General features: G+C 51.3%; 1 protein-coding gene across 5 annotated transcripts; it reads right to left on the reverse strand.

The window, feature by feature from the left end:
• Positions 1-978: 978 nt before the first annotated feature.
• Positions 979-12,012, reverse strand: LOC133095194 (kelch domain-containing protein 3). 5 transcript variants are annotated; one of them, XM_061196197.1, is made up of 15 exons: positions 11,863-12,012; positions 9,450-9,662; positions 9,095-9,271; positions 8,827-8,942; positions 8,567-8,638; positions 8,244-8,457; positions 8,079-8,165; positions 7,823-7,931; positions 7,622-7,695; positions 3,013-3,160; positions 2,815-2,881; positions 2,631-2,735; positions 2,269-2,343; positions 2,043-2,160; positions 979-1,604 (listed from the first exon to the last, which is right to left on the reverse strand). In XM_061196197.1, exons 2-15 carry the CDS (start codon positions 9,601-9,603, stop codon positions 1,468-1,470), a joined length of 1,653 nt encoding a protein of 550 aa, XP_061052180.1. In that variant the 5' UTR covers positions 9,604-9,662; positions 11,863-12,012; the 3' UTR covers positions 979-1,467. The 5 variants fall into 5 exon arrangements, with proteins under 5 accessions (XP_061052180.1, XP_061052177.1, XP_061052178.1 ...); XM_061196194.1 differs by lacking the exons at positions 979-1,604; positions 2,043-2,160; positions 2,269-2,343; ... (1 more) ...; positions 2,815-2,881; positions 3,013-3,160 and adding exons at positions 5,762-6,382; positions 7,420-7,498; positions 10,612-10,728 and having other exon boundaries at positions 11,863-12,011; XM_061196195.1 differs by lacking the exons at positions 979-1,604; positions 2,043-2,160; positions 2,269-2,343; ... (1 more) ...; positions 2,815-2,881; positions 3,013-3,160 and adding exons at positions 5,762-6,382; positions 7,420-7,498; positions 10,612-10,758 and having other exon boundaries at positions 11,863-12,011.
• Between the last annotated feature and the right edge of the window lie 171 nt (positions 12,013-12,183).

The following is a 12,183-nucleotide window of genomic DNA, read 5'->3' on the forward strand; positions in this document are numbered from 1 at the left end:
TGCAGTGGAAGCTGGGTCCTAAACATTGGACTGCCAGGGAATTCCCTATAGCTGCTTTTTAGATGTTAATCTTTCTAATGTTCTGTAGTTTTTGTGATTTATCTAGGTCCCCAACCCCACCGTCTGTGATTAACTGGTGTTCTGATTCTTAGGGTTTATAAATTATTAATTATAATTCTCATCCCCTTTAACATACTCTCTCCTTCTGGAACTCTGATTTGTCTCACATCTCCTCACTCTATCCTCCGTGTTGTTTAACCTCTTTTCCTCAGTTTCTGTTTCTCTCTATCCCTGGGCTCCATCTGTGTAACTTCTGCACATCTACTTCCAGTTCATTCTCCTTCTAGGTGTGTCTAATCTGGAGCTTAACCATAAAGTTTCTAACTTCAAATAGTATATTTTTCATTAAAAAAATTTTTTTTATCAATCTGGTCCTTTTTGATATTTTTTCATCAATCATAGCTTTTCTTTAAACGTAAGTAAGAAATTTTATATTTTGTATTTTATACTTCTAACATCTCAGTCTTTGCTGGTCTGATTCTCTTGCCTGTTGTTCCTAATGACTCTTGCTTATGGGTTTTTTTTTTTCCTTGTTTGCTTTGTTTTCACTGTAAGCTTAGATTCCTTGAAATTTTATCTGAAGGAATTCCTTGAGGCCTGGGTTTAAAGTACAATCCTCAAGAGAGGAATGCATTTGCTTCTGCGAGGTGCCTGAAGGCACTATCAACCTGAGATCACTTGAAACCGAATTGTCAGCTTGAGGATTTTCCAGTGCACACAGGCAGTATGAATTCTCCACCCAAACAGTACTGAGAGCCAGCTGTGCTTACATAGTATCATATTTTTGTCCCCACCTTCTACCTCCCCTTGCATCCAAGACCAAAGCTAAGTAGATGAGTTGTGGGATTGGTTCCCTCTTTGAATGATCGTGTCATCTGTTCAGTTTAAATAGGAAGGGTCTCTGATCTGACTTCCCACTTTGTAGGAGCATTAGGTTTATTGCCCACCCAACACGTGGCCCCTGAAATGGTCATTCTAGGCCACCCACAAAAGCAGCAGAATAAAAAGATGAGTGACACGAGTGTTTATGAACTGGCTCCTACATAAAGTCCCAGTCCCGGGAGCCACTCAGACTCTATGGCCTTCAACTGGCCTCAAGGTCACTCACCAGTCCTTTTCCTTCTATACCACAATCATTACTTTAAGGCAAGAATGGGAGAAGGACTTGAGGACATGATGACCCAGATCCAAGCAGAAGAAGTGTGGAATGGCAGAAGGCTGAGCTGCTCTTCGTGTCCAGCCCTCAGGCAGTCCAAGAGCCCTCTACTCATCTCTGAGCCAGTTGGGTTCCCAGGCAGCTGTGACCCTTGTCCTTGAATGGGAAAGACCAGAACGGGCCAAGCCCAAATGTGTCCCTACAGATGCATTTCTCACTGGGGCAGTGGCAGAGCTGAGGACAGCTCCTTACTACTCTTTGCTCAAAGGGAGATGTCTTCTGTCCTTGCCTGCATTTCGGCGCCTCTTTCGACTCAAGAAGCTCTCTAGCTTCTTGCTTCGTTTCAGCTCCTTGAACTTCTCAGCTAGGACCAACTGGCGCTGCTCAGCTAGAGGACAAGGAGAAAGCAAGCTGGTAAGCAAAGGAGGAAGCCCGCCTCTTTCCCTTTCCCCAGGTCAGTAATTCTCAACCACTATGCAGGGATATGTGACTCATCTGGAGTTCACCGGTGTGTGTAAGCAAGCGGACTTCTATGATTCTACTCTTTCTCAATTCAACCAACTATGAGCTCCTTCTCTGTGCCCTACCCACATATGTGGGGGTGGGACAGAGATAAAAACGACACTCCCTGCCCATAGTCATTAGGGATACAAGAATGGTTACAAACAACAACTCCCTACTATTTCTACTTTCCTCCAACTTACCATGGGATCCAGCCTTCATGCCTCCCTTAGGGAGCTCATGGACCCCCAACACAGTATCCTGCCTCTATGGCCACCCAACCCCTGTTCCTGTAACTAGCCTGTCATAGCTGTGCCCCACTCACATTTCTTCAAGAAGTATGGCCGATGGCCCTGCTGGGCCTGAGCCCGCCGCTCCTGCTTCAGGGCCAGGTGCAGCTCCTGCTGCCGCTTCCGTTCCTGCTGTGCCATTTCTTGCTGCTCCTGAGGAGCAAAGATGAGATCGGTGAGACAGGTGAATAGTAGGGACTGTGAATCACCTCCTGCCTCGACCTGCTCTCACCTCCCTCCCCCGTATTCTGACTTACTCACCATTTGCTGAAGCAGCTGCTGCAGTTTCTCACGCTCCTCCCCTGAACGGCGCTTCTTCAGCTGCTTTTTCACAAGCTCCACATTGGAAAATGAGTATGACAGTTAGCATTCTGTAAATGTTAGGTGAAACTCTGTGCCAAGCATTATTCTAAGAGGTTCGCATGTTAACTCACATAAACGCTATGAGATAGGAATTATTATCTTTCTGTGATAAGGAAACTGAAGCAAAAAGAGGTTAAGTAACTTGTCAGTGATCACACAGCTAGTAAATTGACGCACCCTGCTCCCCTCTGCCCGACTCTCTGACCTGTGCTCTAGTCTCACCACTCGGAATCCCCACAGACCAATCTCACGTTACTCACATCTTTCTCTCTGGCTCGGATGTCATTTAGGAATTGATACGTTTTATCAAACACCTCAGGATTATATTCCCCTGACAGATCGTCAAAGCGGGGGTCCCGGGCTACCTTTGGAGCGAACAGAGAGAATATAAAAGAACTGTTCAGTCTCCTTTCACTGAGAAAGAGCTTACTGCCTCCTCCTCACCTTCTTACTGATGGGAACAACTTGACGCAAAAATGGCACCCGGGCCTTGGCTGACATTTCCAGAGGCCTATGGAGAAATTAAACAGGTCAAGGGAACTCCAGTCTTGTCAAAGGCCTCCCACCTGCCACCCAAGAAAGCAGACACCTACTCAAGGTCCCAGCTATCCTCCAACTCCTGGGGCAGGCCTTGCTCCTCACCTGTGCTTATCTGCAACACATGCTTTTTGGACAGGTGGTCTGGAACTTTGCTTCTTAGTGCTGTTTCCAGTTACCAATTGTTTGTACGTCTTAGTCCCCACTTGGCTCTGCAATTCCAACAGCTCCTCAAATGACATGTGAGATGTGCCTGTGAAAGGTAGGTGGGGGTGGGAGGGAACCGCAACTCAGCTCAGCATCTGCCACTGCTGCAAAGACGCCATCCCATCTTCATTCCTTAGGTAGCTGATCCTTTCCAACATCCCCTTCAGACCGATCACTGCAGGTCCTGGGCAGCACAGGTTGTAATGGCGCTACACTGACACCTAACTCCCCATCGGTTCCAGCTATCTGGGGCCTCACCTTGCTAAAGAAGTTGTATATGTAAGGCTCTTTTAAATCACTCCTTCACAGGTTTCCCCATAAGGACCTCTGTCTCCCTTGCTCAGCTACCATCGCCATTATTCTGGTTCAGGATACGCTCAGCACCTCTCACCTCAATCAGTACTCTAGCCTCCTCACTGCTCTCCCAACCTCCAGTCTCACTCCTCTCAAAGCTATGCTCCCCGCTTCAGCCTGGGAGAGGCATCTACAAAGCAAAACCTGGGGAAGGGGTAAATTGGGAGATTGGGATTGACATATACACACTACTATTGATATATATAAAATAGATAACTAATAAGGACCTACTGTAGCACAGGGAACTCTACTCAATACTCTATAATGACCTATATGGGAAAAGAATCTAAAAAAGAGTGGATAGGACTTCCCTGGTGGCACAGTGGTTAAGAATCCGACTGCCAATGCAGGGAACACGGGTTTGATCCTGGTCTGCGAAGATCCCACATGCCGCGGAGCAACTAAGTCCGTGTGCCATAACTACTGAAGCCCGCGCCTGGAGCCCGTGCTCCGCAACAAGAGAAGCCACTGCTGGTGGTGTGCTGAATTGGGCGATTGGGATTGACATGTATACACTGATGTGTATAAAATTGATGACTGATTAAAAAAAAAAAAAAAAAAAAGAGAAGCCACCGCAATGAGAAGCCCGCGCACCACAACGAAGAGTAGCCCCCACTCACTGCAACTAGAGAAAAGCCCACGTACAGCAACGAAGACCCAACACAGACAAAAATAATATAAAATATAAAAATAAGAGTGGATATATGTATATGTATAACTGATTCACTTTGCTGTACACTTGAAACTAACACATTGTAAATCAACCATACTCCAATAAAAATTTTTTTAAAAAAGGAAACTACTTCAGACCTGAAGTTTTCACTTTCAGTTCTTTAATAAAATAACTTTCTCTGTCCAAAAAAAAAAAAAAAAAACAAAGGCAAACCTGATCTTATCACTCCCACCTCATTTCCACATACATATCCTACACATCATGTCACTCCAGAACTCAAAACTCCCCAGTGGCTTCCATCTTGCTCAGAGGAAAAGCTCTAGGCTTTGTAATAGCCTGAAGACCCCATGTGATCTAGCCCGGGTTTTGGCTCTAATCTCATCTCCTACCATCTCCTCCTTCCTACTCCTCTCCAGTCAACTGGCCTCCAAGCAGTTCCTAAGCAGGAAGGTATGCTCCCACCTCAGTTCCTTTGCACCTGACTTTGCTTGGAACACTTCCTCCCGCTGTACTGCTTGCTCCCTCACCTCCTTCAAACGGTTTCTCAAATGTCACCTACCCAGTGAGGCCTTCTGTGATTACTTAAAACTGTAACTCCTCCCCTGCTTTCTCTTCAAAGCTCTTATCACCTTTTTCAAAAAATTTACCCTTTAAAAATCTGCAATTCCGTGTTTTATTGGCTTTTATTAATTTGCTTGGTTTTTTTAAACCCCTAAAAGGTAAGCTTCATGAGGACAGTGTTGTGCTGCTTTATTCACTACTGTATCTCCAGCATCTAGAACTGTGCCTGCACACAACAGATGCTCAATAATGTTGGCAAAATTTGTTGAATCCTCACCTACTAAGCCTTCCCCAACAATCCATCCCCTTTCCTGACTCCGCTTTTGAACATAACGTTTCCTCCCTGCGAAAAACCCTCTTCACCCTCTAAAAAACTGCTCAGAATGTCCTAATCCAGGAAGCATCCTCTCTCACTCCCCACTTTCCAGTGCGTTGGGGGGCGCTCCCGGTGTTTGCATCTTTCAGATAACTTAAGTCTCACGGTCACGGCGTCTCCAGGCTCCGAGCCCGCACCACACGCGGTGCCACTGGCCCCTCACCCCGCCTCCACGGCTGCCCCTCGGCCCGGCGCCGTCCCCTCACCCTTCTGCAGGTCCCCGGGCCCCAAGCCCCCGCCGTCCCGAGCCCCGCGACGAGACCCGAAGGCCGCCCATTCCCGGGAGTTTCCTCTCAGCATCGGCTCACGCAGCCCGCCGAAGACTAATGGCGCTACTTCCGCTCCGGCGGCCGCCGCCCCGCCCCTTCCGGCATCTCCGGCAGGCCGAGTCCGCGAGGCTTGATGACAATAGAGCAGATCCCGCCCACCGCCGGACGGGCCGCTGGTGGGCGGCCGGGGAGCCCTCCCCGGGCGGAAAAGGGCGTCCGCTGTAAATAACGTTGCCCCCTCCTTTTTGTCGCTTGGCGCTGCACTCCGCGCCGAAGAGAAACTCCGGCCAGGCCGTGGTGGTATTTGGTTTCCTAATGCTCTTGGCTGAGAAGCCAGAACCTCAGCACCCTGGCCCCACTGCAAACTCCTGCCGCCCCTTGCCTATTCCACACAAAAGAGATCACACGTTTGGAGACTTTCAATTCATTTTTATAAAATCTGAGCTGGCTGAGAGCGTCAGGGTACAGCAACAGCTCAAGGAAGGGTGGGATTATCTGCTGGTCCTCCCCTCCCCAGGTCAGGGAGAAGGAGATTTCATGCCAACAGCTGCAACTCCTCTCAGCTCCCAATCAATGCTCAGGGCTCAAGCAGCGGGAAGAGGTGGAAAGAGGGGTGGGGAGGGGAAGCTCCTGAGGCTGACACTGCTTGCTTCTCCCTCCTCCCCATTCCCTTCGCTTCCCAGCAGAGCATGGCTGACCTGGGGCAGAGCAGAGGCCCAGGAGCAGTTGGAGGGAGGTGAATGGGACAGAGCACCAAGGGGAAGGGGCCCTCGGCCCAAGGAGGAAGGGACCTAGCCCTCCCCCCTGCAGCTCCCCACTAAGTTCACAGCACAGAAAACACCTCTAGTCCAACAACTCCATGTGGAGGTATACCAAGTCCAGGATCCAAAGGGGCAGGCGGGGGAGAGATGGGCAAGGGCAGTGAAGACACCAGCAGGCTCAGGAAGGGAGGCGGCAGAAACTTCCTCCTACCCATGGGAGGAGACAATGGGGCGACTGATATTGCTGTTGGTGGTCATGGCATTCAGCTCCCACCTGGAAGGCCAAAAATGACAGGCAGAAAGGACAGAAGGGGGAGCCTCCGCCCCCAAGTCCAGAATTGCTCAAACAAAGCAATGAACACCCCAGTGCCTTCAACTTCCTAAAGCTCAACCACCCACAGCCACCTCTTCCTTACAGCCCTATGAGGGTTAACAATCAGGGCTCCACCCACCACCAAATCCACTACCACCCACTAGTCCACCTGCAAGCTCATGTGGACTTCCTGTTTATGTTTACATATTGATATTCTTGTGCCCAACACCTGCAGAAAAACATCTGTGTATACATCTCAATAAACTTCCCAACCTACCTTTCCTCCTCTGCTCAGATCCAACCAGGATGCCCCTCCCCCCACCAGGAATGTCGGTTTTTGCTCTCAACTCCCATCCTTTTAAGGCCCTGATTCAGCTCTCCTATCCTCCCTGAGGCCTTCCCCAGCCATCCCACCATATTAAAATTAAATTCCTCTCTTTTTGACAACTGTCATTCTACAAAGTACCTCCTTATGCCAAGGCTCTACTCTACTTGGTACTAGGCACTTGCACATGTGTTCATCTTGGGCCAGCCTGGGATCCATCTGTTCAGCCTTGCAGAATGACCCAGAAGGGCACAATTATACACAAGATAACTTTCAGTGCTTGATTTAGACCTAAGAATGGAATTCAAAGGGAAGGAGCTAGGAAGGACCTCCCTTAATTCTGGAATTAATGTGATCCAGAGGCTCCTAAACTTGTTTTTTCTCTGCAGCTAGGTTCTAGATTTAATCAAACTTTCTCAGCATATTAACAAAAATAACTGTATCAGCTCAGGAATTAGGAAGTGATGCCTCTGAGCTTGGTTTGAAAACTGGACATTTTTTCCATAAAACTCACCCAGATGACAGTTTTATATTTCCTTCTAGCTCCCTCTCCACAAGTACACTACAGAACAAAATCTTCTCTCTCCTGCACACTGAGACCAAGCCAATCAGGTCATGCCTGTGCTGCCCACTCACCCTCAACCAGTCCCTCCTTTCCAACCATTCACTGTACCTGATGTCATGGGGCAAACAGGACTGGTCCAGGTTATACTGAATCACAGCCAGTTTGCACAGAGTCTTCAGACTAGGGCCTTTAAAGGAGGAGTGGGGGAGAGGGAGATGGTCAAAGCCGAGGAAAGGGTCCACTTCTGGATATCACCACCCAAAGACAGGGACCCTGATGGCAAAAGCACTTCGGGAATAAGTGTACTTACTAAAGTCCAAAATGTGTAAGTCAGAATGATCTATGAGGTCAAATTCATCTCCCAGGCCTTCCTCAGGAGACGGACTATAGGGATCAAAAGAGAGATGAAGGAAGGAGTGAAGACTACCCACGAGACCCTCTTGCTCAAATGTCTCCCATGTTAGTCACAGGCTTAGGCCCTTCCTGGAGCCCTCCCCTCTCTCCTCCTAACCTGGTACCCCCAAAGAGGACAATCTTGTCACCAACAATACAGCAGCACTGGCGCCGGCGGGGACATGGCCCCTTCCCCTTCGGTTCAATCTTTTTCCAGGTAAACGACACTAAAGAGAAGTTTAAGTAGAGGTTCAACACCTGCCTAGCCCAGATATCCTCTCCACCCCCGCCCCTCACCCACTCAGGATTATTCTTTCCTTTTCCACGCGCCCTCAATTGCTCCCTGTTCCTCCCTTAAAGGCAGTGCTCTTTACCAGGGTTAAACTTCCAGAGGTCATGGAAGTGCCGGTTCAGCCTTGCATTATAGCCACCAAAAATGTACAGCTCCCCATTGTAGCCAACTGGAAGGAGAGAGGAATGTCAAGAATGTAGGGGCCATAGTGGGACGGGGACTCGGCAGGGACCTAACAGACACTCACAGGCTGAGTGGCTCCGGCGCCCCTCGGGCAGCACTGGGGTGGGTGGACAGTCCAGCCAGGCCTCAGTCCTCGTGTCAAAGACACGGATGCGGTTGCAGTAAATCTCATTGTTGGAATGGAATGGCCCAAAACGGTCTGCACGGCCCCCAAAGACATACATGTGACTGCCCAGCATTGTGGCCGAGTGGAAGTCCCTCCAGCGTGCAGGGTTGCCCTGGGCAGGAGCAGAGATGGGAGGGGGAGGGGTCAGCTTTCACTGTTTGAGCTCCCTATGGTTCCTTAAATTGAGGGTGGGGATCTGGGAGAGAGGAAGAAGGGCCAACCTTTGTACAGATCAGGGTCCATGCCATGGTGCTGGTATCCAGCTTGTGAATGTCATTGGAAAAGCAGTCCGCCTGACAAGGAAGAGAAAGGAAGTGAAGGAAGGAATAAAACAGAGGAGCAGGAGTCACTCTCCGACCCTCCGTCCCTCCCACCTCAGAACCTGCAAGCAAACCAAAGCCTCCCATTCCACTACTTTCAATTCCCCTTCCTCCTTCTCATTCCCACCCTACGGAAACCTCTGGTTTCTTCCCAGACCTACCAGCTGCTCGTAGCCCCCGAAAATGTACATGGTCTTGCCCAGGACACAAGCTGAATGTCCATCCCGGGCCCCAGGAACTGTTCCTGCCACTCGGGGTGTGGACCATTTGTGAGTATCTGAAGGAGGAGAGAGGGTGGGCCCAGTAAGCAAGCTGGCGCTCCCTCCTCGACTCTGGGGCGCCTTATTCCCAGCCCCCCTCAGCCCACACCTTCCCCAGCCCCGCAAGGCATCATTTGGCAGAACACAGCCTTCAGAGACTCATACTCACTGACGTCAAAGGCATAGAGCACATTGCAGGCCCCTTCGGTGTCATTCCGCCCGCCCCAAAGGAAGACTGTGTCGTCGATGAGGACGGTGGAGTGTCCATACCGCATGTAGGGTACCACGGGAGCCTGCCCGCGGGTGGCGGGCCTCACTGGTGGCAGCTTTGTCCAACGCAAGGACACTGTGGGCACAGCTCTGCTCAGCCCTGGGAACCTCCCTTCAGGCCGTCCACATTTCCCCAAACCACATGTTAGTTTCCTCCACCCCCTCTGGCCATGGGGGCCACCAACAAAGCTCACTCAGCCACCCACTGCCCTCCCTGATGTGGGCACCCAGGGATGGTCCCTGAGTTAGCTTACCTGCATTGAAAATGTGCACATCAATCTGACGCAGCGTCTCATAGTCTTCACCAGAGCAGTAACCCCCGAAGGAGTACACCCGGTGCCCGACAGCCACTGCAGCATGGTTCACCCTGCGGGGCCCGCCCTCCAGGTGCACCGTCCACCGTAACATCCCCTGGGCCACTGGTTACAGCAACATGCCCCCCCGGCACGGCCTGCTGCCTCTGCTACCTGCACACAAGTTAGGGCCACGGGCTCCTCAGGCAAAGCCTTTGCCTGGCTCACCGTGACTCTGCCCAGGACTAGCCTTGCCTCTAAGTGTCACCTGGTGGCCCTCCCACACCACCCCTCCACAGCTCAGGTGGCTGGCTCTGCTCCAGGGGAGCTGCTGAGGTCAGGAAGCTAGCCCTGGCCCTGTGTTCTCCAACAGCAAAGGGTGGGGCCACTCTGACCTGACTGCCAGCTCAGACTGCTGATCAAGGGCTCAACGTGGTCGTCCCCTACTCATGGCGGCTGCACCCTGTCACTGGCCTGGCCCAAGCTCCAAGCCCCCTTCAAAGGTCAGTGAGTTCTCTTGTCTTTCTGGCTCTGCTCTGCCTACTGCCACCTCTCTAAGAATCTCCGTGCTCTTTGAGGTGGGGAGAGGGATCTCAAAATACTCAGAGCTATTAATAGCCCAGCCAACCCCAGACAGTCCACTGAAAGCTGGCATGAGTGCCTCCAAGCAGAAAAGCTTTTAGGCTTTTAGAGTGGAACAGTTCCTCTATCCAGGATGGGGTGGGATTGACCCCGGACAGGAACATCCATGGATGATTAGCCCCTCACAGGGGGCTCTTGTCAAGCAGAGCTGTTGTCATCGGGGTCACCCAGGGCCCCTCACAGGCATGAGGAGTTCCTTTGACAGCTGTGCCTGGCATGCTGCCAAGAACTTAAGCCAGAAAGGTATGTGTGTGCTGGGGATTGAGGGGGTAGGGTTTTCTCCTCTTGCCACTTGCCCAACCTAGCCATTGTGGTAGAGAACAAGCTATTTCCAGCAGCTCTTCCCCCACTTGGGTCTCTGAAAGGGGACAGGGGTGGGGGTGTGCACTGGAAAGGGAAAGGAAAGCAAAATACCCTTGAGCAGGACAAGAAAAAGACCCAGGCATGAGAGATCATGGTCTCTTAAAGACAACCTGCTAACCTAGTGATAACGGGTACATCTGAAGGCTCTGTCAGGCAAATCCTGCAGCTGGCACTGCCTGCTCTGGCAGGCACCTGCTGGGTTTGGGTAGATCATCTGCTCCCTGTTCAAGAAGCCCTGGCAGAACGGAAAAAAAAACAAGAAGCCCTGGCAGAGGGAAGAGCCAGGCAGAATCTCAGGCAAAGAAAAAGCTCAAGTAAGGGAGGCCCCTCGCAAGAAAGACACACAGGTTTCAGCTGGCTTGCCAGCCCTCCTGCCCCTGCCCAACCTCCCTCAACCCCCAACCCCATGCTTTAAATAGCCACTCTGCCAAACCTGAAATAGCCCCTCAGGAAACCACTCTCACTTCATTACTCCTGTCCTCAATCCAAAAGCTCTTGGATCTGGGCTTGTAAGGACAGATAGGAAGGAGGTTGAAGAGCTTAAGAACCGGAGTCCTTCATCTTCCCTCACAGCTTCCACTCCCCACTTCAGCTATATCAAGGTAAAGCAAAGAATTCAAAGGACAAGAGAGAAGCAATTCCATCCAAAGGTGGAGAAAAAAACCTTAGCTTCTCCTCCAAAAAAAAAAACAACTCAAGCTCGTGGAGAACAAGCCCCCAGGGTCTCAGAAGCTCCTCTTATCCCTGGGTCTCTCCCATCCTCTGTCACTGCCGCATTCTCAAGCTTCTTCAATTCCCTTCATGTACCTACCCCCCCCCTTCCTATTCTCTTGCAATTTTCACTCCCCGTTTCTGGCCCTTCTTGATCTCCTGAGAGCTTTGCCGTTTTCTCCTTCTTCCTTCTCCCACGACTCCAAGCTCCACCCCGACAGCCCTCCATTTTCCCTCTTCCACTAAGGGGAAAAAAGCTAATATCCATTGACCCCTTTCCGCCAGACATTCCTCCCTGTATATGACGCTATCCCTGTCGTCTCCCAGTCATCCCAACCTCCCCTCCCGCACAACTCCAGACACCCCCGCCCTTTTCTTCCATTATCCTCAGCTTCCCTGTTCTCCTCATAACCCGGTCTTCTTTCCAATTTCCTTTAGTGCCCCCTCCGGCTGGCTACCAGGTCTCTCCCACTGGTTTCCTCACCATCCTCCCGGAGCCCTTCTTTCCCCATTAACACTTTCCTTTCCCATCATCCCCCTAGCCCCCTCCCCACCCCCACCTCTTCACTCTCAGGCCCCTCCCCCACGACTCCAGCGCTAAGCATGGGCGTCCCCAGCCCCTATAATTCTCCTTGTCCCTCAACCCACCCCGGGCTACCTGCCAGGCCGGGCCGGGGCGGGGCCGCGGGTCCTCGCGCTGCCTGCAGCCTAGAAACCGTTGCACGCCAACCGACAACTCGGTCCCCAACGAGATAAACACAACCAGGCTCTGTCCTTCCGGCGGGCAGCTGTCTGCGCACATGCAGTCAGAGCTAAGTGCCCGAAGCCTACCGGGACTTGTAGTTCACGGAGTTCCGGAGGGACGTCAGGGGCTGAAGAGTGGGTAGGAACCTGAGGCGATTCTGTGCATGTGCAGATACGTGTCAAAAATCGCGGGAGTTACTGGGTAATGTAGTCCTTGGTTGTCCGGGAAGAAGAC

The sequence above is a fragment of the Eubalaena glacialis genome, chromosome 7 (genome assembly GCF_028564815.1).
Source record: "Eubalaena glacialis isolate mEubGla1 chromosome 7, mEubGla1.1.hap2.+ XY, whole genome shotgun sequence".
Lineage (NCBI taxonomy): Eukaryota > Metazoa > Chordata > Mammalia > Artiodactyla > Balaenidae > Eubalaena > Eubalaena glacialis.